Source organism: Lissotriton vulgaris, chromosome 4_1, assembly GCF_964263255.1.
Source record: "Lissotriton vulgaris chromosome 4_1, aLisVul1.2, whole genome shotgun sequence".
In the NCBI taxonomy this organism is placed as follows: Eukaryota; Metazoa; Chordata; class Amphibia; order Caudata; family Salamandridae; genus Lissotriton; species Lissotriton vulgaris.
This window is the reverse complement of record NC_141691.1, coordinates 1348371338-1348395106: the sequence shown is the minus strand read 5'-3', so window position 1 is coordinate 1348395106 and position 23769 is coordinate 1348371338. Positions and strand designations below refer to the sequence as shown.

Below are 23769 nucleotides of genomic sequence, written 5' to 3'. Positions count from 1 at the left end.
GCAGGCTGCCAATTTCTGGCGAATTGCAAATACACAGGCACTACTGGCACGATATGATAGATCACATTACGACACACTAGAGCAGATTGTGGAACACCTGCCTCCGCAGTTTCAAGAGGGCACCAAAATGATTATACAAGAAGGGCAACTGATCTCCAACGCGGCCATAAAGTGTGCACTTGATGCCGCGGACACAGCCACTAGGGCCATTAACACCAGTGTTATGCTCAGAAGGCAGGCCTGGCTCCGCATATCAGGGTTCAAACCTGACATTCAGACAACCATACTTAATCAACCAGTCAACCCGGATAGACTGTTTGGTCCAGATGTTGACACCACCCTGGAAAAAATTAAAAAAGATACTGAAACTGCTAAATCTATGGGGGCCCTACAATCACAGCAGTTTCGTGGCAATAATTTTCGACGCTCAGGTGCCCGTGGAGTCACCAGAGGACAGTTGGGTCAGCAGTCACAGTTCCCTAGAGGTGGAGCACAATCCTCGTACCCCAAACAAAACAAGAGGGGCTACAGGGGAAACAGCAACAAAGGACGCGGCAAAGGAGGCAACAATTCACGCTCCTCTGCCCCAAGCAGCCAGTGACTCGCTGTCACTGCCCCCCGACCACTTAACACCTGTCGGGGGGAGAATACAGCAGTTCCTGCCCGTCTGGATCAACATCACCACAGACAGGTGGGTGCAACAGCTTATCCAGTACGGTTATTGTCTAGAGTTAAAATCCACTCCACCCAACATTCCACCAAGGCAAAGGCCTATGTCCGCAGAGCACTTGCACTTATTGCAGCAGGAAGTGTTGGTGATGCTGCAAAAAGGAGCAATCGAGCTCGTGCCAGTGGGGGAGGAAGGCACAGGGGTCTATTCCCTGTACTTCCTCATTCCAAAGAAGGATGGATCTCTCAGACCAATTCTGGATCTCCGTCCCCTCAATCTGTACATACTGTCAGAGCATTTCCACATGCTTACACTGCAACAGATTCTTCCTATGTTAAACAAAGGAGACTTCTTAGCAACCTTAGATCTCAAGGATGCTTATTTCCACATTCCGCTACATCCGTCCCACAGGAAGTACCTCAGGTTCACTATCCAGGGCACGCATTATCAGTTCAAAGTCCTACCCTTCGGAGTCACAACTGCCCCAAGGGTGTTTACCAAGTGTCTGGCGACAGTGGCAGCGCACCTCAGGAGGCAGAACATCCATGTCTATCCCTACCTCGACGACTGGCTCGTTCAAGCCAGGTCGGAACAGCAGTGCGCCGCGGACATGTCAACTACCATTCATCTCCTTCACGACCTGGGTTTCTCGTTGAATTACCCAAAGTCACACCTTCAGCCGGCACATGTCCGGCAGTTTCTGGGTGCGTCAATCAATACCCTGACGGCCAAGGCGCAACCAAACCAGGTCAGGATAGACGGCATACAGTCTCTAATCCAAAAATTCAGACCGGGACACTCACTTCCAGCAAGAGTGTTCATGCAGTTGATAGGCATGATGGCCTCCTGCATCTTCATAGTCCCGCACGCACGGTTGCATATGCGCCCGCTACAGGAGTGCTTAGCAAATCAGTGGACACAGGCTCAGGGACAATTAACAGACCTAGTGTTGGTTACCAGTCGGGCATACAACTCTCTGCATTGGTGGACTCCACACAACCTTTGCAAGGGCCGACTGTTCCAGGAGCCAGTGCCACAGGTTATCCTGACAACGGACGCATCTCTCCAGGGATGGGGAGCTCATCTGCTCACTTTCACAGTGCAGGGACTATGGACGACGCAGCAACAGAAGATGCACATCAACTATCTAGAACTGATGGCGATCTTCATGGCGCTCAAGTCCTTCATTGTACATCTGTGCAACAAGGTGGTGTTAGTCCGGACGGACAACATGACCGCGATGTACTACATCCAAAAGCAGGGGGGCACCCACTCACCACAGCTGTCTCACCTGGCTCAGAGCATGTGGAAGTGGGCCATTCAGAGGAACATCTTCCTCATGGCAGAACACCTCCCAGGGAAGGACAATCAGATGGCGGATCTGCTCAGCAGATACAGCCATCAAATGCACGAGTGGGAGATACATCCATCGGTACTCCAGCCGTACTTCCAAAGGTGGGGTCGTCCAGACATAGACCTGTTCGCCACAAGGGAGAACACAAAATGCCAAAGCTTCGCCGCCAGGTTCCCACACCCCCAATCGCAGGGCAATGCGATATGGATGAACTGGTCAGGCAAATTTGCTTACGCTTTTCCCCCGACACCTCTGATACCACTGGTGGCGAGAAAACTACGGCAACACTCGATGACACTTATCCTACTTGCTCCAACGTGGGCGCGCCAAGCCTGGTACGCCACGTTCCTCGAACTCTCAGTGGTGCCGCATCAAAGACTGCGCCTCACGCCCAGACTTCTGACGCAGAACCATGGAGAAATTCAGCATCCAGATCCGCTACAGCTCAACCTGGCGATCTGGCTCCTGAAGTCTTAGAGTTTGGATACCTCAACCTACCTCCTGAATGCATGAACATCATCAAGGAGGCGAGGAAGCCATCAACCAGAGCATGCTATGCCGCAAAGTGGAAGCGTTTTGTCATTTACTGTGCGGACAATGACATAAACCCGCTAGATGCATCTATCCCAAACATCATTTGCTATCTGTTACACCTTTATAAGTGCAAACTAGCGTTCACTTCTATTCGAATACACCTATCCGCCATCGCAGCTTACCTTCAAAACAGGCAGCATCTCTCAGTCTTCAGGGTGCCTGCCATTAAAGCGTTTCTTGAAGGTCTGAAACGAGTCATTCCCCCAAGAACACCGCCAGCTCCGGTGTGGAACCTCAATGTGGTCCTCACCAGACTGATGGGACCACCATTTGAGCCACTGCACTCGTGTGAACTGCAATTCCTGTCGTGGAAAGTTGCTTTCCTAATTGCGATTACGTCACTAAGGCGGGTTAGTGAGCTGCAAGCGCTCACAATACAAGAGCCTTTCATTCAAATTCATCCAAATAGGGTAGTGCTACGTACTAACCCCAAGTTCCTTCCAAAGGTGGTGTCACATTTTCATCTCAACCAAACTATCGATTTGCCGGCATTCTTCCAGAACCCACAAACAGTGGCAGAAAGAATGCTCCATACGTTAGACGTACGGAGGGCATTGATGTACTACATAGACAGGACACAACACTTTAGGAAGACGAAACAACTCTTTGTTGCCTTCTCACCACAACACAAAGGCAACCCGATTTCCAAAGCGGGAATAGCCAGATGGATTGTTAAGTGCATTCAGATCTGTTATCAAAAAGCCAAGCGCACTTTAACAATACCCCCAAAGGCACACTCCACACGCAAGTTGGGGGCATCCATGGCTTTCCTAGGAAACATTCCTCTAGAGGACATTTGCAGAGCAGCCACGTGGGTTACACCACATACCTTTACAAAACACTACTGTGTTGATGTACATTCCGAACAGCAAGCGGCTGTAGGGCAGGCTGTTCTCAAAACACTTTTTCAGGTTTCTGCAGCTGGCACGGGCAACCGCCGCTAATGGAGGGACTGCTATGTATTCTATGCTAAGATATGAATTTAGCAGCCCACATGCCTCGAACTGAATATGCTACTTACCAGTATGCATCTGTTCTTGGCATGTAGGGCTGCTAACATTCATATCGCCCACCCTCCTCCCCGGTGCCCGTCGCAGCTGCAGATATACTATTGTATTCAATCATTAGCATGGACATCCTTTACACTTTTCACTCCATCCTCTGCCACAATGGCGAAAAACAATCTGGGGATGGAGCCGATGCCCATGCGCACTGTAGTCCAGGGGAGGAGCCACCCATCTCAGGATACTTCGAAGACTCTTCCAGGACAACAATGTGCGATCATCCGGACCCAACACTAGGTGGCGATCTAATGCTAAGATATGAATGTTAGCAGCCCTACATGCCAAGAACAGATGCATACTGGTAAGTAGCATATTCAATCTAAGCAAGGGGTGATTACACGACCTTGCCCCAGCTGAGTGATCAGCCAGTTGTGTCAATGTGAGTGGCCAGCCAGGGGTGGCATAATACATGCTGCAGCCCCTGGTAGGCCTTGGATGCACCTATGCCCTGGGTACCTATAATACACTGTACAGGGGCTCATAAGGTGATCCAATATCTTCCTGCACATGCTTCGGACATTTGGCTCCTGCTAGATACGAACAAGTGGGATGTATTATTTCTCACAGAAACATGGCTTAAAGACTCGTCCATGCCAGATATCAACTTGGCCATTCCCTCTGGTTTCCGATTAGCAGGCATTAATCGAGATGGCACCAAACCTGGAGGGGGTCTTGCGATAATTGCAAAATCTCACTTTACACTCAGCACGACTAAAATTGCTAACCTCGGTCTTATCGAGGCCAATTATTTTACAATTAAGGAAGCCGCTTGCACTATCTTTGCTGGCATCCTGGTATACAACCCCCCCCCCTGTTACAGCTTGCTCTCTAAGTGCCCTGATGCACTCAATTGCGGACTTTTCCCTTAAACACTCGCACTTCACAGTGTTGGGAGATTTTAACCTTCATATTGACAATCCTTCCTGTGCTCAAGCCTCTTCAATTCTGGAAACCCTACAAGGACTGTCCTTGTCCCAATTAGTTAAAGGCCCAACGCATAAAGCTGGTCACACATTAGACCTGATTTTTTCAAATCATCCTTGCATAACGGTCTCTCCTTCTCTTCCCCTTACATGGTCTGACCACTTCCTTATCCCCTTTCATATTGACAGACCTCCCCTCCCCCCTACCTTTTCCCTCAACAGAGACAGTGGTCGCAAATGGGCCAAGGTTACCTGTGAGGCTATTGATTCTCGATTTCAGTTCCACTTTAATCAGACGGAGGATCTGGACAAGGAAACGGCAAGATACAACTCTGCCCTCACCTTAGCACTTGATTCCATTGCTCCTCTTGCTCCCTTGGCGTCTGCCAGATCTCGTCCATCGGCTCCCTGGTTCACCCCTCTGCTACGCGAGGAAAAAAGCAAATGCAAAAGACTGGAACGCATTTGGCGTCAGAAGTACGATCCAGTGGCTAAACTAGCTTACAAATCTGCTCTAAATAAATTTCAAATGCTCAAACGTTCCTCCATGAGATCATATTTCTCTAGCCTTATTCAACAGGCGCAGAACTCGTCCAAAACCCTCTTCTCGATTGTGAAAGATTTTGTTTCTCCTTTGGCCATAAAAACCCAATGCAGCCCCACTCAAGATCTTTGCAATGGTCTTTCTGATTTTTTTCAGGACAAAATTACAAAACTTGCCTCCTCATTTGTCTGTCTCGCCCATCCCAATTCCAGATTCTTCTCACATCACTCAATGCTCCTTTAATTCCTTTAGTGAATTATCTTATGATTCTGCCCTATCACTTCTTCAGCAAGTCAAGTCTGGCTCACCCTTAGACCCTGTTCCTGCTAAAGTGATGGGCATTCTTGCCCCAGTTTTAATTAATCCCCTTCTCTCCATCTGGAACTCCTCCCTAACCCAGGGTCTTTTTCCTTCGGCTTGGAAACAAGCTAGGCTTCTTCCTATCCTTAAGAAACCCAACGCTGATCCCTCCCAATTTTGCAGTTACCGACCCATCTCGCTTCTGCCCAAGCCAGCTAAGGTACTGGAGAAAGTTGTTCAGAAACAACTGGCCCAGTTCTTGGAAACAAACAAACTGTTACATGACTCTCAATCTGGGTTTCAAACCGGTTACAGCACCGAGACAGCGTTGCTGGAAGTTTCTGAGTCAATCAGGGAAACAGTGGATAGGGGTGAGGAGGCCATGTTGGTCCTCCTCGACCTGTCCGCTGCATTTGACACGGTTTCCCATGTCATTCTTTTATCTCGACTACAACAGATGGGGATTGAGGGCACTGTCCTAGCGTGGCTCAAATCCTTTTTGTCCGGACGGACCCAAAGGGTACTGTTACATCCATTCCAATCCGAAGACAAACCCCTCCTGTGTGGCGTGCCCCAGGGCTCAGCTTTGAGCCCTTTATTGTTCAACGTTTACTTGGCCCCTCTTGCCAAGGTAGTTGAGTCTTCAGGAGTCAGGGTGGTCTCTTATGCTGATGATACTCAGCTTGTTTTTTCATTTAGAGACTATTCTGACTCCCTTTTTTCCAACTTTCGAAACTGCCTTGGCAACATCTGCACCTGGATGGCTGCTAACCACCTCGCCCTCAATACTGATAAAACAGAGGTCCTCTTTTTCAACCAGAAAACCGCTCCCCCTACAACTCTCTGGTGGCCTACCATTCTTGACCCACCTCCTATACCAGTGCAATCAGCCCGTAACCTGGGCTTTATATTTGATAACACCTTGTCCGGAAAAACCCAGGTCAATAAAGTAGCGGCGGCTTGTTTCAATAAACTGCGCATGATCAGGAAGATCTTTCCCTATCTCCCCCAGTCTTCCCGTAAAACAGTGGTCCAGGCACTCATCATGTCACACCTTGATTATGCCAACAGCCTCTATGCCGGTGCCCCCCAATATCTCATTGATCGACTTCAAACTATACAAAACGCGGCTGCAAGACTTATTGGCAACATCCCCCCCCGCAACTCGGTCAGAGCTTACCGAGAGGAGCTCCATTGGCTTCCAATAGCCCGTCGCATTGACTTTAAGGTTCTGATTCTTGCCTTTAGGGCAATTAATGGCATTGGCCCCGGCTATCTGAGCAAAAGGCTTAAGATAGCCTCTTCAGTAAGGCATTTGAGATCTAATAGTCTACGCCTGATGACTGTCCCTCGCTTCAGACTTACGCGTACTGGTGGCAGAACTTTTACCGTCACGGCGGCTAAGCTTTGGAACAGTCTTCCCCTGGATCTCAGGTTCTCCGAATCCGAACAAGTCTTCCGCTGCAAACTGAAAACATGGCTGTTTTCTAAACACTAGCCTGCAGATTTCTTGCAAACCTGCTTATGTGACAGACTTTCATGAACTCGGCACCCCCCCTCTGTGATAAACAAGTAGTCTTAGCGCCGGGACACCCCCTTTGGAGGTAGCCGTGCGCTCTATAAACTTCTTAAATAAATAAATAACTAAATATCCAATTGGTAATGTACCTAAAGTACATTGTATTGAATTTAGAGAGAGCCCAGCTGGGCTGTGGGTCTGATTAGCAGGCCCACAGCCACATTAAGTCGAAAACCAGTGAAGCAAAAAGTGGGGTGACCATAGGAAAGCAGACCCTACTCTCCTACACCCTTTTCTTTGGCCCAGCAGGGCTCTTCTCTGGGCACTATCAATGGCTATCTTTCAGCCATTTCTGCCTTTCTAAGACTCCCTGATAAGCCTAATCTCTTCATGTCCCCAGTTGTAAATCGTTTCTTAAAGGGCATAACTCATTTCTTTCCTCCTATTCCCTTTGTTATGCCTTAGTTGGACTTGAATCTGGTCTTGACCTGCTTACCCCAGTGCCCGGAAGAGGTCCAGACTGCGCTGTCTCAGACTGAGGGCAAGGACACGGTTAGGTTCGCCATTCGTTGTGGCTTGGACACAGCAGACTCCCTTGGAAGGGCAATTTCCACGCCTGTGGCGCTTCGGCGCCACGCCTGGCTGCAGTCCACTGGGTTCTCCTTGGACTTTCAGAGCTCGCTCATGGACATGCCTTTTGACTGTATGTGAGAAGTTGGCCTGATATATGATGCTCACTAGTTCTAGTGATCACCTTGTATCAGTCCAAACAACCCTTATGGTGATTGGTTGTAAGTCAACCTTATAGACCAGCTATCCTAATGGTAGCATGGACAAAGCAGTCTTAGGCTAAACTCTTTTGGCATGTGAAGCCAGCTGTTTTACCACATATAACCCCTTGAATACCAAATGAAAGGATACCACACAGGTAGTTATGAAAATAAACAAGATATTTATTAACTAACATACACCTCTGAACTCTTTATGAGATCAGAGGGCTAAGCACATGACAAGACTCTTAATAAAAATACGTTTAAGTTGCACAATTACAATGTTGCCCTAGGGGCACAACAAACCATATACTAAGTAAGTGGAATGTGAAAGTCGATAGAAGGAATGGAGCTGTCCAGAGGCTGTAGGATCGCTGGGACTACACTACCCTAACTTTAGGTAAGTAATAGGAGGCCCACGGAACGCGTGTGCAGAGTGTGAACTCACACGCAAGATGCGTAACAACTTCTATAGACAGTACAGTTCAAGTAAAAGGTGAGTACGGACAATCCTGACTAGATAGGACTAAAACGACTGTGGAACTGGACACTAGGAGAGTCAATCTACCCTTGAGCACCGAGATGCTCTTGTTACCTCTCCCACAGGCGGGTGCATAGGTGCAAAGTCGTGTCGGGTTCCGGCGTTGAAGTCTATGGAGCCTGGAAGAAAAGATGCCGCAGGCGACCAGGAGGAAGATGTCCGGTGTGATCCAAGGGTGGATCAGTGAAGACGAGAACCTGAAAGCAGAGGGGACAATGTTCAAAGTCACTAGCCAGGGACTGGAGTGGAACCAGATGTCGTTGTCGCTATCAGGTGAAGAGTGGAGGCTTGTCTCTGCAGCCACGTGGACCAGGAGGTGTCTTCGACGACCAGGATGGAGGCACAAGCTGTCCCACGCAGGCACGAGCTGTCCCACGCAGGCTCTCACTGTCGGCGGTGTCGGATCCGGATTTGGTGTCAACAGGCCTTGGCAAAGGCAACCCACGCGGTGAGTGGAAACGGCGTCTGGAGTTTACCAGGAGGGTCCGGGGTGCTTCTCCTTTGCAGGGAAGCAGGGGCCAGTCTGGAGCAACCAAACCAGCCGATTGGATTCCAAGATTTGTCGTCTAGGAGGTCACTAGCCAGCCGGCAAGTGACCAGACAACGCGTCGAGCAGCAAACAGGCAGAAGGGCCCCACGTAGATCTCGTGGAAGCTGGAGGGCTGGTCTTCGGTGCAGGAGCTGCTCGGGTCGGGGCTTCTCAGTCCCCAAAGTACTTGGTCGAGGTTACCTCAGAAGTCGTGCTGGAGCGAAGTGCTGCTTCTTCCAAGATGGGTGGTCCCACCTGTCTCATCGCACCCACGGATCTCAGCTGTGCTGCAGATGTAGGTTGAGGTCGGAGAGGTCTGGGAATCCGGGTCTCGTCGGGCTATGAAGTCTGGATCCTGGCAGTAAGACGACAAAGGGAAGCCGCTGTACTCTGATGGTGCCTGCTTGTGCAGGGTGGACACTCCTTGCCCACAAGGGAGATTTCTTCAGTCTTCTGTGGAGCAGAACGTCGAAGTCCAGAGTTTCTTCTTGCAAAGTTGTTCAGGATAATCTAATTTGGAATGGGACCAGCTCCTACCTTTATCGGCTAAAGGGGGCTGCACTACGACTAGGTCCCTCCTCTGGGTGGGACCAGGAAGGGGGGTGGTTACACCCCCTTTCCTTTGTCCGGTCTTGCGCCAGCTCTGGGGCTGGAGTGCCCCAGGAACTGGTTTAGACCGGTGTATGCACAGGGACACCTTGTGTGCCCCAGGCATGACTCATTCCTTTCAGCCCTGTCCTATCTAATACACAAAATCCTGTCTGGGGTGGTGCTAGCACCTCCCAAGGCAGGAAACCCTTTGTCCAAGCCTCCCTCGCTGGAAGGACTCCCAGCAGCAGGTCAGACTTGTGTCTGCGGTGGCAGCAGCCATTTTGTGATGCTGAGGCTCGAGTTAACTTCAACCGGGGTTTACAGTTACATACATGTCATGTCCCTCTAGAAGGGTGCAATGCTACTCCCGTCGCCAGAATTGGCGAGGGGGTAGTATTCCAATTCGTATGACACCTTACTCGACATGTTTTGATTATGCTATACCAAAGTTAGCAATAACCGCGAGGATTATATTGCCCTTAAGAGTATATGGTATAGCGTTATCATGGAAACAGCTAAAGGACTTGGTTCCGAAAGCTGCAGACAGGCTCAGCTCATGCTAGAGCACCATCTCACATAATTCCAAGCACTCTGCCTCCAGGATTGTTAAGGCCTGCCATAGGAGTGACTTATAGGAGTATATGTGTCCATTTTAGGGTTAGATATAGGGATACTATATCTAAAGCAAAGGGTGATTACACCACCTTGCCCCAGCTGATTGATCAGCCAGTTGTGTCAGATTTGGATGGCCAGCCAGGGGTGGCATAGTACATGCTGCAGCCCCTGGTAGGCCCTGGGTGCACCTATGCCCTGGGTACCTAAGGTACACTGTACAGGGGCTGATAAGGTGACTCAGTATCCAATTAGATATGTACCTAGAGTACATGGAATCCATTTTACAGAGAGAGCAGTTTGCTTGGGGTCCTGAATAGCAGGGCCCCAGGTCAACTAAGTCGAAAAGCCAGCAAAACACCAGGCAAAAAGTTGGGGGCAACCATAGTCAGATAGCCACCTTCCTACAGGTGCTGCAGATCGTCCGGAGGGGTAACTCCCCTTCGTGACGACCCCCCAAGCCATGCCACCGCAACACCATCGCGTATTGGATCATCATATGCGGCTTCTGCAAGAGGAGGTTTCGACCCTCTTGGCCAAGGGGGCCATCGAGCGCGTTCCTGGGCCAGAAGTTGCTACTCCCACTACTTTCTGGTACCCAAGAAGGGCAAAGGGGGCCTACGCCCTATCTTGGACCTACGGAATGTCAACGGCTTCCTCCGGTAGGAGAAGTTCAAAATGCTGACTCTGGGGTTCTACATCAATGTGCCGAAGTCACACATGTGTCCCTCTCAGAAGCTCCTTTTCATCGGAGCGGTTCTCGACTCGGCGCAGTTTCGGGTTTACCCACCCGAACAGCGGGTTCGGGATATACAGGCCTTCATTCCAATCTTTCAGCCTTTATCCAGAGTCTCGGTCAGGTTGACGCTACGGCTTCTGGGGCTGATGGCTTCCTGCATCCTTCTGGTGCATCACACCCGTTGGCGTATGCGGGCTCTGCAGTGGGACCTGAAGTTTCAGTGGGCCCAGGATCAGGGCAACCTGTCCGACCATGTCCTGATCTCGGAGGGCACTGCGAGACATCTGCAGTGGTGGCTCATGGATCGCGATTGGGTCAGCGGCAGATCCCTCTCCCTTCCCCAACCAGAGCACGTGGTTGTGACGGACGCGTCCCTCCAGGCCTGGGGAGGCCACATGGGAGAGGCGGAGATCAGAGGCCTCTGGTCTCTGGTGGAGTCCCGGCTCCATATCAACCTTTTTGGAGCTGCGGGTGATTCGTCTAGCACTGAAGGCATTCATCCCTTCTGTCCGGGGGAGTGTAGTGCAGGTGTTCATGGACAACACCTCCGCCATGTGGTACTGCAACAAACAGGGCGGGGTGGGGTCGTGGTCCCTATGCCAGGAGGCTCTGCGCCTCACGACATGTATGTAACTGTGAACCCCGGTTAAAGTTAACTCGAGCCTCAGCATCACAAAATGGATGCTGCCACCACAGACACAAGTCTGACCTCCTGCTGCTGGGAGTCCTTCCAGCGAGGGAGGCTCGGACAAAGGGTTTCCTGCCTTGGGAGGTGCTAGCACCACCCCAGACAGGATTTTGTGTATTAGGTAGGACAGGGCTGAAAGGAATGAGACATGCCTGGGGCACACAAGGTGTCCCTGTGCATACCCCGGTCTAAACCAGTTCCTGGGGCACTCCAGCCCCAGAGCTGGTGCAAGACCGGACAAAGGATAGGGGGTGTAACCACCCCCCTTCCTGGTCCCACCTAGAGGAGGGACCTAGTTGTAGTACAGCCCCCTTTAGCCGGATAAAGGTAGGAGCTGGTCCCATTCCAAATTAGATTACCCTGAACAACTTTACAAGAAGAAACTCTGGACTTCGACCTTCTGCTCCACAGAAGACTGAAGAAATCTCCCTTGTGGGCAAGGAGTGTCCACCCTGCACAAGCAGGCACCATCAGCGTCCCTTTGTCGTCTTCCTCCAAGGATCCAGACTTCAGAGCCCGACGAGACCCGGATTCCCAGACCTCTCCGACCTCTACCTACATCTGCAGCACAGCTGAGATCCGTGGGTGCGACGAGACACGTGGGACCGGCCATCTTGGAGAAACTGCACTTCGCTTCCAGCACGACTTCTGAGTTATCCTCGACTAAGTGCTTTGGGGACTGAGAAGCCCCAGCCTCGAGCAGCTCCTGCACCAAAGACCAGCCCTCCAGCATCCATGAGATCTGCGTGGGGCCCTTCTGCCTGTTTGCTGCCCGAGGCGGAGTCTGGTCACTTGCCGGCTGGCTAGTGGCCTCCTAGACGACGATCCACGACATCAACACCTCTGGTCTGGTTGCTCCAGACTGGCCCTTGCTTCCTTCCAAAAGAGAGGCACCCCGGACCCTCCTGGTCCGCACCAGACGTCTTTTCCACTCACCGCGTGGGTTGCCTTTGCCAAGGTCTGTTGACTCCAAATCCGGATCCGACACTGCCGACAGCGAGAGCCTGCGTGGGACAGCTCGTGCCTCCATCCTGGTCGTCGAAGACACCACCTGGTCCACGTGGCTGCAGAGTCAAGCGTCCACTCTTCACCTGATCGCGACGACAGCCTCTGGTTCCTTCCTGGTTCCACTCCAGTCACTGGCTAGTGACTGTGAACATTGTCCCCTCTGCTTTCAGGTCCTCTTCTTCCTCAATCCACCCTTGGGTCGCACCGGACATCTTCCTCCTGGTCGCCTGCAGCATCTTTTCTTTCCGGCTTCATTGACTTCAACGCCGGAACCCGACACGGCTTCGCACCGATGCACCCGCAGCCCGTGGGTGAGGTAACAAGAGCATTTCGGTGCTCAAGGGTAGATTGACTCTCCTAGTGTCCAGTTCCACAGTCGTTTTAGTCCTAACTAGTCAGGATTGTCCGTACTCACCTTTTTCTTGAACTGTACTGTCCTTAGACGTTGTTATGCATCTCGTGTGTGAGTTCACACTCAGCACACGCGTTCCGTGGGCCTCCTATTACTTAACTAAAGTTAGGGTAGTGTAGTCCCAGTGATCCTACAGCCTCTGGACAGCTCCATTCGTTTAATCGACTTCCTTATACCATTTACTTACTTAGTATATGGTTTGTTGTGCCCCATGGGCAACATTGTAACTTGTGCAACTTAACATATTTTTCTATTCTCATAAAGAGTTCAAAGGTGTATGTTCGTTAATAAATATCTTGTTTATTTTCATAACTACCTGTGTGGTGTCCTTTCATTTGGTATCCAAGGGGTTATATGCGGTAAAACTGCTGGCTTCACATGCTAAAAGAGTTTAGCCTAACTTTGTCCATGCTACCATTAGGATAGCTGGTATATAAGGCTGACTTACAACCAATCACCATAAGGGTTGTTTGGACTGATACAAGGTGATCACTAGAATTAGTGAGCATCATATATCAGGCCAACTTTCAGTGGGCCCAGCATCAGGGCAACCTGTCCGACCATGTCCTGATCTCGGAGGGCACTGCAAGACAGCTGCAGTGGTGGCTCACGGACCGCGATTGGGTCCACGGCAGATCCATCTCCCTTCCCCAACCGGAGCACGTAGTTGTGACGGACGCGTCCCTCCAGGGCTGGGGAGGCCACTTGGGAGAGGCGGAGATCAGAGGACTCTGGTCTCCGGCGGAGTCCCGGCTCATTATCAACCTTTTGGAGCTGCGGGCGATTCGTCTGGCACTGAAGGCATTTATCCCGTGTGTCCGAGGGAGTGTAGTACAAGTGTTCACGGACAACACCACCGCCATGTGGTACTGCAACAAACAGGGCGGAGTGGGGTCGTGGACCCTCTGCCAGGAGGCTCTTCGCCTCTGGCAATGGCTGGAACATCAGGGCGGTTCTCTGAACGCCAGGGCAGACAAACTCAGCCGACGGTGCTCGATGGATCACGAATGGCGTCTGAACTCAGACGTGGCGCAAGGCCTCTTTCAGCAGTGGGGAGAGCCTTGGTTAGATCTATTCGCCACAGAAGAGAACGCGCAATGTCATCAGTTCTGCGCGTTGGAATTTCCATGGCGGCACTCGCTTGGAGACGCTTTTCATCGCGAGTGGAGCTGCGGTCTGTTGTACACCTTTCCGCCTATACCACTTCTGCCCAGAGTGCTAAAGAAGATCAGGCGCGACCGGGCACAAGTCCTCCTTGTGGCTCCGGACTGGGCACGAAGGTACTGGTATCCCGAGCTACTCAGTATGTCAGTCGATCCCCCGGTTCGTCTACCTCTTCAGAAGGACCTTCTGTCGCAGCAGCAGGGGACGGTCCTCCACCCAAACCTGTCCAGTCTCCACCTCCATGCTTGGAGATTGAGCGGTGACAGTTGAGGCCATTTGACTTGCCTCCTGAAGTCTGTAACATCATTCTGGCAGCCAGGCGTCCCTCCACAAAGTCGGTATATGCCTGCAGGTGGAACAGATTTGTGGCATGGTGCACAGCAAAGGCGGTGGATCCCCTCAATGCCCCTCTTTCTGAAGTTCTCCTCTTTCTTCTCTCTCTTGCCCAGTAGGGCTCTGCTCTGGGCACTGTCGAGGGCTATCTTTCTGCTCTTTCAGCCTTTCTGAGGCTGCCTGACCAACCTTCTATGTTCAAGTCCCCTATCGTTAATCGATTCCTGAAGGGCATCACTCATAACTTTCCTCCTGTTCCCTTCGTGATGCCTCAGTGGGACTTGAACCTGGTTCTTACGTTTCTGATGTGCGCTCCCTTTGAGCCACTTCACAACTGTCCTCTTCGCCTTCTTTCTTTGAAGACTGCCTTCCTGGTAGCCATCACCTCTGCCAGGAGAGTGAGTGAGCTCCAGGCTCTATCTTGTAAGCCTCCTTTCCTTTCAGTCCATCCAGACAAGGTTGTGTTACGGACAAGGCCCTCCTTCCTGCCCAAGGTAGTCACGGCCTTCCACATTGGTCAATCCATCAAGTTGCCCACCTTCTTTCCGCCTCCGCACCCCTCGAGAGAGGAGGAGAGGCTCCACCGTCTGGACCCAAAACGTGCGCTCTCATTTTATCTGAATCGCACAACAGTTCCGGGTGGATGATCAACTCTTTGTGGGATACGTGGGCGCTAAGAAAGGGAAAGCGGTGCACAAGTGGACCATCTCGCGGTGGATTATCTTGTGCATCCAGGCGTGTTACTCCTTGGCTAAGAAGGAACCCCCTGTTGGGCTGAGGGCTCATTCCCCTCGAGCCACGGCCACTACAACTGCCTTGGGCCGAGGTGTGCCCTTGCAGGACATTTGCCAGGCAGCTACGTGGGCCTCGCTGCACACGTCTGCAAGACACTATTGCCTGGACAGTCAAGTCCGGAGGGACGACTACTTTGGCCGTTCCGTCCTCCAGGACTTTCTGGTGTGATTATTGGTTCGCAGACCCACCACCGGGGATGGTATTGCTGGGGTATCTATTCCAAGGTAAGGAATCTATCACTAACGTGTCTCTTTCAGATGCACAAGTTACTACTTGTGTAACGATATATCTGTAAGAGACATTAGTTAGTGATAGATTCCTTACCGACCCACCCATCCTCCCCGTTCTGCGAACCGATATCTAGGGTTAAGGTCATCCCCTTTCAGGGCCCCAGTTTCATGGCACCAGTGTTGGTTTTTGTCATGGCTCTGCGTTTCTGGCGCTTAAAAGCTGTGTTTAAGAACTGACGTCTGCACGCGGAGGCGGCATCTAAGTACTCCGACAACGTCATCACGACGCCCACGACGCTGACGACGGACGCGGAGCCTCAGACGACGCCTACCGACGCGCAAGGGTACTGCTACGCAAAAATTTCCGGATCCAGTCTGACGCCTGGGGATATTCTAAGGTAAGGAATCTATCACTAACTAATGTCTTACAGATCTATCGTTACACAAGTAGTAACTTATGCTTCTATTCTTGCTCCCACTTCTCACTTTGTACTAATACTGCTTAAAGAAAGGGGACAAATTAAAAAAGGAAAAAGATTTATTTTCTTAATACTGCCCTAAATTATGTGGTGATAGAACAATCGCCCTCCTGATTCGAGTGGAGGGTAAGAAAGTGGTTATAAAGTCTGTCTACCTGTCTACTCGCTTCACACAGGTATACATTCCTTAGACATGTTCACAGGGCTTTTTGCCTCTGTCTGACACCTTTTGACCCACATATCCCCAGTTGGTACACCTGACCTTAATTAGTAATCTGATGAATTCAGTCGCACGCTTCGCACTATACATATTATTTATTGTTAATTCTAGATATTATCTCTGTCAAAAGTGCAGAACGGTTCGTTTCTGCCTTTTTCAGTCTGTTTTTTGCTCACGCAGGATGCGTGAAGTATTTCCTCACTGTCTAGCTATGTGACGTGGCCAGTCACGTGATTTTGATCTTATACCGACAGTCGCGATTTCTGCATTCCAACACGCTACTCCTAGCAGAACTCTGTGGGATTTTTCGTGAGCGATCTGCACGCGACCAACTTGGTAAGTGACCTTGGTTGTCACTGCACATGCATTCCCGAGCAGGGCTGATATTATCGTGGCGAAGATTTTTCAAACCGCCCTTGGTTTCATTGGGACCGTTGTTTCTTTTAGACGCATCCCTTACTACACAGCGGAACTCCGTGTGACTCACGCTGATAAGGTATGATACTTGTGAGACTGTTGGGAATAAGGGGGATGGCACCTTGAACACGCGCTTTCAGCGCTGCATTAAGTTTTAGATTGATTGTACTTTTTCGTTTTTTAGGGTACCGGTGTTTCGACAATTGCGACTTTTCACTCTAACATGGCAGGTCCGAAGGTAGGACAAATAAAATTTATAATTTACACTTTTTAGTCTAGCTTTGATACTTAGTCTTCAGGCCACGTTCCCATTTACTTAAAAGGATCTTCCGCATTATGTACCATCTCACAAAAATCCACTCACTATGTTCATGCGAATTAGTGCTTGAGCCTTTTTTCAAACTGATTGCAATTAGTGTAAAACATACGAGAACTTGTTCAAAACAATGAGGGATATAAGGTTTACTACACAGGTCTTAAACTTTTAAAAAAGTGAATATGATGTTGGTATACAAAAATGTGACATGTTTCACAACGATCTTAATGAAGTATTGAATGTATTAATGTTTGTGTATAATCCTTTTTTGGCAGCACATTTAATCCCCTGATGAAGGGCCAAGCGCCCGAAATGCATGGGGCAATTGTAAATGAATCATGAACTTTTAAGTTTGACAAACAAAATGATGTGAATTTAACGTCAAAGATATCGAAACAAAAAAACTTTTGTCAATAAAACTTTATTGATACAAACTCATAACAACGTTTTTGAACATTTTTCTCCTTGAGTGCATTTGGTGACGTTACCCACGTTTGGGGTAACGCTACATAAAGTACTTAATACTGCCCTCACACACTTCAGGGTCATGCTTCATCATATGGCGTCATTAGTCGTCCAGGCGGAAACCAACACTCTGGACCGAGCGCAAAAGATTTTTTCGGAATATATAGTGTGATAAGGGAACAAGAGTGTATTTTAATCCTATCGAGGGGAACCGAAAATAAAGGTACCTTTTGGTATCCTCTGAGATAGTTTTACTTGCACTTTATGATCCCTTCTTGAGGGAGCACTTTTCCCTTTGTCTATCTTCCTATCGTCATACACTCTTTTTCCCTTATCATACTATATATTCTAAAAAACTTTTGGGGCCCTATGGTAGGATTTTCTTACATTTGTCCCCTTTACCTTGTTCTTAGATGCAGTAGTGATTGATTTTATCAATACCATGCACTGCAGAAAGTGTTACACAGGGAGCTTGCACAATTAAGAGAGCTTTAATAAAATTTCAGTTCAGTGTGTCAACAAGCAGTAACGACTACTAGAACACTCATTTTGTTCAACACACTTTCCATGAAGAGAATTTTAAGCTAATACATTTTTCTATTCATTTTTTAGGTCGGATGAAGTTGTACCTAGAGGTTTATACACTCCAATTAACCTATATGAGTTTCCACGTACTCGTGTTGGGGAAAGTAGTATGCTGAAAGTCAATTTTCAGAATAAAGATGTCAATTCTCACATGGTAAGAATGTCTATAGCACACATATTGTTTTCTGTCTTTTTAAACAATCTCTTCTTTAATAACTAGACCAAAGTGCATGTATATATAAATAAAGATTTTAGTACAATACCATAATAAAGTTAAACATATTACCCAAGTTCAATGAATTGCTGCTGTTAATAATGCAAATTATTCCCCGACATCTTTGCTATAGTTAAGTTCTCAATATGAGTAACCTTGCTGCCTGTCAATATCCAAAAATGCTTTGATCCGACAACTAACCCTTGAAAGTGTAAAATAATCCATGAAAATGTTGGTGGTGTGTGCATTCAGCCCTGTATCTTCTTGTCATTATTCATACAGCTCAGTTTCAGTCCTTTTTTCCTCCTATCACATCACTGCTCTACATGCTTAGTTTCTTCGGTCAAACTATTGAGGATTTGGTTGATTTTGCCTAGCATAACTTTTCTTCCCTCTTAAATGACAAGAGTTGCCTATGATTCAACCTGCTAGATGCTGTTCACTGGGAAACGGCCTCTACAACGAAGCCGTTTCCACGAAATCATTTACCACGCATACACTACAACGCATGCGTGGTTACAACGAAAGGGTTTACCACGCATACCTTTACTACGAAATATGTAGTAAAGGCATGTGTGGTAAATGAAAAGAAAAACGAAGGCGGGTTTGGGGGGTCTCCCCCATAAAAAAAATAAAGGCCTGGGATAAAAAGGGGGGCTGGGGGGGTCTCCCCCCCCAAAAAACAAAACTAACCTGAGGAGCCGAAGAAAACGCCGAAACCGAAGCTGAAGCAATCAACGTCGTTAGGGAGGAAACGGTAAGTAACTTCCGCTTCCTCTTAACGACATACGACCGACGTAACCAGAGAAGATGGAGGGAAGGCGATTTAAAAGGTAAGGGGTATTCTAGAAAAATAGATATATATATATTAAGGGTTAAGGGTAAATATAAGGAGTGAGGCTGGGGGAATGTAAGTGGAGAGTTTTAACTTTTATCAAGAGTATGCCCTCACCATGCATACATTTACAACAAAAAACGGTGTAAATGTATGCGTGGTAAAGGAATATTCGAGGTAAAGGTTAAGCGTGGAAAACTAATTCCGTTGTAACGCATGCGTGGTAAAGGCATGCGTTGCAACGGAATTCGTTGTAACGTCATACATTCCTGTTCACTCATATGTTCTGGGATCGGCCTGTGGTTGCTCATTTCTGGACAAAGTGACAGTTGACCTGGAAAGCAGATTTGTGAAGAGTGGACATTTGTCTTCTAAGGTTGTATGCTTACACTAAACCTCGGATGTTAGTAATGGATTCTTAGATCTGTCCCTGGTAGTTGCTGGAAGAGTATAGCAATGGGTAAGTGCTCCTAAGAGAGCCACCTCATTGTTGATAGAAGAAAGAAGTTGAGAAATCGGCGACAGCCAAAGGCTCGACCCAGCGAACTGTGGAACACTGTAGGTACGGTAAGAAACATATAGCCAACCAATGAAGGTGCCTTTTATTTATGAAATTTGATAAAGCGCGAACAATGGCCCGAAGGCGTCTCGGCGCTGTGAACATATGCATCATATTCTCCACTGGTTGTGCATGAGTTATGGAATTACTGATTAAACAGCCAGGTTTTTAACTGTTTGCGAAAAGCCCAGAGGGAAGTGCAGGTTCGAATTGACTGAGGCAATGTGTTCCACAGTTTCGGAGCTGATACCAGGAGCCGCCGGTCTTTTGTCCGAATTTACCGATTGGGATAACTAGGCCAGCCAAAAGGTGATACATGGCCTTACATTGGTGAAGGCCCCCATCCCCTGGCATTTTATCTGCCATTTAACCAATATAGAATCTGGAATAATAGCGCACTGCATGCACACAAGAACTAAAATAAGGAACAATATGACTTCATTTTTCATGGCTGTTTTATTGTTTATATTAAACACATAGTTACATATGTCTTGTTATTTTGTACACTGAGTTAGCATTGGAATCTTAATCTTCTATATGCTGGAAGTACAATCTGTAAGGGAACCTGAAGCATATTCCTATCTTACTGATGAACTCCTTTATATTGTAATACATTGTCTGAAAATATATATAAGCTGAAACACTCAAAATACATTAAAATGTTCTTTCCCCTAATTTATATTTGTAGAGAGTGCTCCCCATTTTCAGTTTCCAGATCGATGAATCGCTGCACAGATATTTGATGCATTACACAACACATTGGCTGTTTCTCCCACTTAATTCTTTAACTTTGTCTCTAACAACTGCCTGTTAATTTCTGTTCAGCAGGACAGGGCAGAAGGTTGTGGATCGATTTTGCTCCTCCCTACATGCTTTCCTAACCCTAGTTTGAAAATATCTTAAGTTATTTACTGAAATGTGCTTTCGACTAATTATTATTTTTTTGTTCTTGCTGTTGCGATAAATTTCAATTCACTTACTTGTACTATTCCTCCAGTTTTACAATTGTACCTGTGCATTGTATAAATGCACTTTACAAATTAAAGTAAATTAGGCTGAACGTTCCAATGGGATTCTAGCCACCTAGCAAAGCAGTCTGCCTGATCAATTCATCAACTGAAGAGTTCAGTAAGAGTAAGTCTTTGTAAATGGCTTAAACATAGCAAGATTTCCGGAGCTTTTGTAAGATTTTTTTCTGGAGGAAAATGTCCTGTTACTCACTTAGTTACAGTGTTAGCTGAAAAGGTGTTAGACTGCAATGTTTTTTAATACTGCCTGATATAGTATCTTGAATGCACTGAGATTTATGATGGATACTAATTCCTGCAGATACTCCTCCACTTGAATATCCCAAGCTCCAGGCTGGGTCAAAAAACGTCTAAAATATCTCTTTTATTCAAGTAGGGGGCCTTGGTTTATCTTACTTAGGGTAGTGGAGTCATGTTGACATCACTTGAGCCATTCAATGCCCAGTACCATGACATCAGTTCACTTCTTTCTGCACTTTTTAACATGGGCCCAGAACTTCTCTCCTCAGGTTTGATGCATTTTAATTTCTCTCCAAATTGTTTTTCTGATCCTTAGTGCAGTGTGCCGGTGAGAGTTCTCATTTGCTTCACCCCCCCGCGAAAAATCTAAGTTTAAGTGTCGTTTAAAGTGCAATAGCCAAATGTCACTCACAGCCTCTTATGGCAGCTGTTTGTGTTGTCTGGGTTTAAGGCACAATTCCAGATTTTATTGTATGCGTCTGCAGATGAATCCTAACGCGTTCAAAGAAAAGGGAGAACGAACTGTTTATTGCCTGTGTGTATCATTCTGATAGCTTCGGTCTCTGGTTCCAGTGTAGCCTTCTGCTGGGACCGGGACCTCTGTCAGAATGTAGAATTCTGTAATGTTCTTAGCTAGATGATTCCATGTCAGTTTGCTGAGGATGGACGGCTTCTTCGCTCTGTTTCTTGGCAGCTCTGCCTAAGAATAAAGTAGGATTCCCCTATAACCATTTTGTGTGGCTGTTTTCTGCGGGCGTTACTACACTTCTATTTGGTGACTATTTGTAGAGCTGCCTTAGGGCCCTTTTTGTGCGGATGTGCTGGTGTTCGCAACCAACATCCATAACCATAAGTAATGTTTGATAAAATCATCCTTACCTCTAGGTGGAGTTTCCCGTAGTCGGACGGAAGTTCTGCCTTTTCTTCATTGGGATCCCTCTGTTACTCTGTTATAACATTTGCGGTTCTCGTGTGTGTCACGACAGGAGGCCATTTCACGGCTCTCGCACTATGACTTTTTACGCTGCCTCCAGCGAATCCACTACGTGCCATGACACATTTCATAACGATGGGCCATTGGTTGTGTTTGCCGTTTATATAGCAACGTCCCTCACAACCATTACTCGTTGCTGGCTTTTCCTGTTTAGTTTTACGCAGATGCGCCATCTTATTTGCAATTTAAAGGGCGCATTGTGCAATTCTACATGTTTTCACCGATGCATGTGGCTTTATCGACCAATCTGATGTTGATCACAACCATTACTCCATGGTAGGATTTCCTTGATTAGTGTTAAGCTGATGCGCACGATTTATGTACACTTTAAAGTGGCGCATCATATGGTTTTACATGATTGTGCTGACAATGATGTCTATTTTATTTTTTACACTGTTCCTTGTCGTATTGTGCAGTTTTGTATTATTTCGCCGATGCACACGGCTTTATCATCCCACGTGGCAACGATGTTTATTGCGCCTTTCACAATGTAAAGAGTGCTCCATACAAACTTTCTCCATCTCGCCGAAGCGCACAGCTTTATTATATTTTTTCGTAGCACTAATGTATTTAAATTTCGTCTAATTAGCTCGGCTTTCTTAATATTTGTGTGCATTGCACATTTATTCTCATCTTTATTCACATCTACCTGTTCATTTCATTTTGCTGGGGTTTGCATATATTTTTCTGGCTTAAAAACTTGTTTTTATGGGGGGCGTGGCTAGCAGCCTGCGGAGATGGTCGCTCACTAAAGCGGCTCCCGTCCCCCGCCTGCTCATCCGCCTAATTCCATCCGTTTTCTAGACCTGGGACCCCCTAATTATCGGGGGGGGCCCGTTGCGGACCCCAGTGCCTGCCCTGGTGCTGACTTTGCCCTGGCTCCTGCTGCCCTACGGGGAGAAAACGTCCAGTGAGGGGGAGGTTCCGCTGCGGCTAAGATGGCGCCTATATCGGAGCTCCGGCTCCGTCACTGATTGTCCCTGCTGTTAGTGACCTGTCTGGAGCGGGATAGCGGAGCAGACCCTGCATTGCCCACCCGGAGCCCAGCTGGCAACCTCTCTGGCTGTTGATACCTTCTTGGCTGGCTGGCTTCCCGAGCTGCGCTGCCCTGAGAGGACGGGCTACGGCCGCTGTACTGCCGGAGTGCCGCCTACGCAACACCCCGGCTTCTGGGCCTGCGGCTCTTGGTTCTCCATAACTCTCTCCCTGCTCGCCTCTCCACTTGGCCGCGGCTCTCCACTCTGCCACGACCCTGTTACCATCTGCCGTGCGGATTGACGGCAGAGCCGGGTCTGCACCGCATCATTTAACCTGCATCCAGCCGCCGGGCCCCGGACCTAAGCAACTTGGTCCTGCTGCGGCCCACTCCAGTTTGCGACGGAGGCCCGAGCATCACAGTCCCGGCCCCCTCTTCATCCTGTGAGGCTAGCCTGAACTGCACCAGCGCTATAGCTCCGGGCTGCGCTAGCGCTATTAACAGCGCCCACGTGATGTCCTGCACTGAGCCTCACATCCTAAGCGGCCTTTACCGATATACTTCCACCGTGAGCCCGGACTGCGGCCTGGCTCTCCTGGACACCCCGAGAGCTCCCCACTGCCCTTGCTGACACCGGACCAGCCCTTCTGCCAACGATCTTACCTAGTGCGTGGAGAACCTCCGACATCGCTACCACGTGGTGAGTCCTTGCGCCCGATTTGACCTCCCAAGCTATCCTCGCTCCTAAGTGACGCTCCTGCGCCCCACCGGGACTTCTCACACGCTCTGCCCTCCGCCACCTGCTGTTCCCGGAATGCCCCCTGCCTCCTAAATTTGACCTACCCCGGTGAATGTTTGCGCTCCTCACTGTTGTGAAGGCCTGAACGCTGCGACCCCCTGACCGGCCATGCACATGAAGAGGAGCTACTCTGACGCTGTATTTACAGGCTGCGCTGGTGCTATGGGAGCGCCCACGTACTGACCTACACAGACTGTTGCACGTGGAGGGGCTTTGACTGGTTTCGCTCTGCTTGCAGCCCGATGGTGGCCTGGCCCTCCTG

At 48.7% G+C, this 23769-nt stretch overlaps 1 protein-coding gene across 1 annotated transcript in view; it reads left to right on the top strand.

Annotated features, from left to right (window-relative positions):
- CEP192 (centrosomal protein 192) overlaps window positions 1–23769 on the top strand; it is a 1919503-nt gene that overhangs the window by 1767981 nt on the left and 127753 nt on the right. The window contains exon 44 of the mRNA XM_086965571.1: window positions 17890–18016. Coding sequence (XP_086821697.1) covers window positions 17890–18016 — 127 coding nt within the window. The remainder of the gene's footprint in view (window positions 1–17889; window positions 18017–23769) is intronic.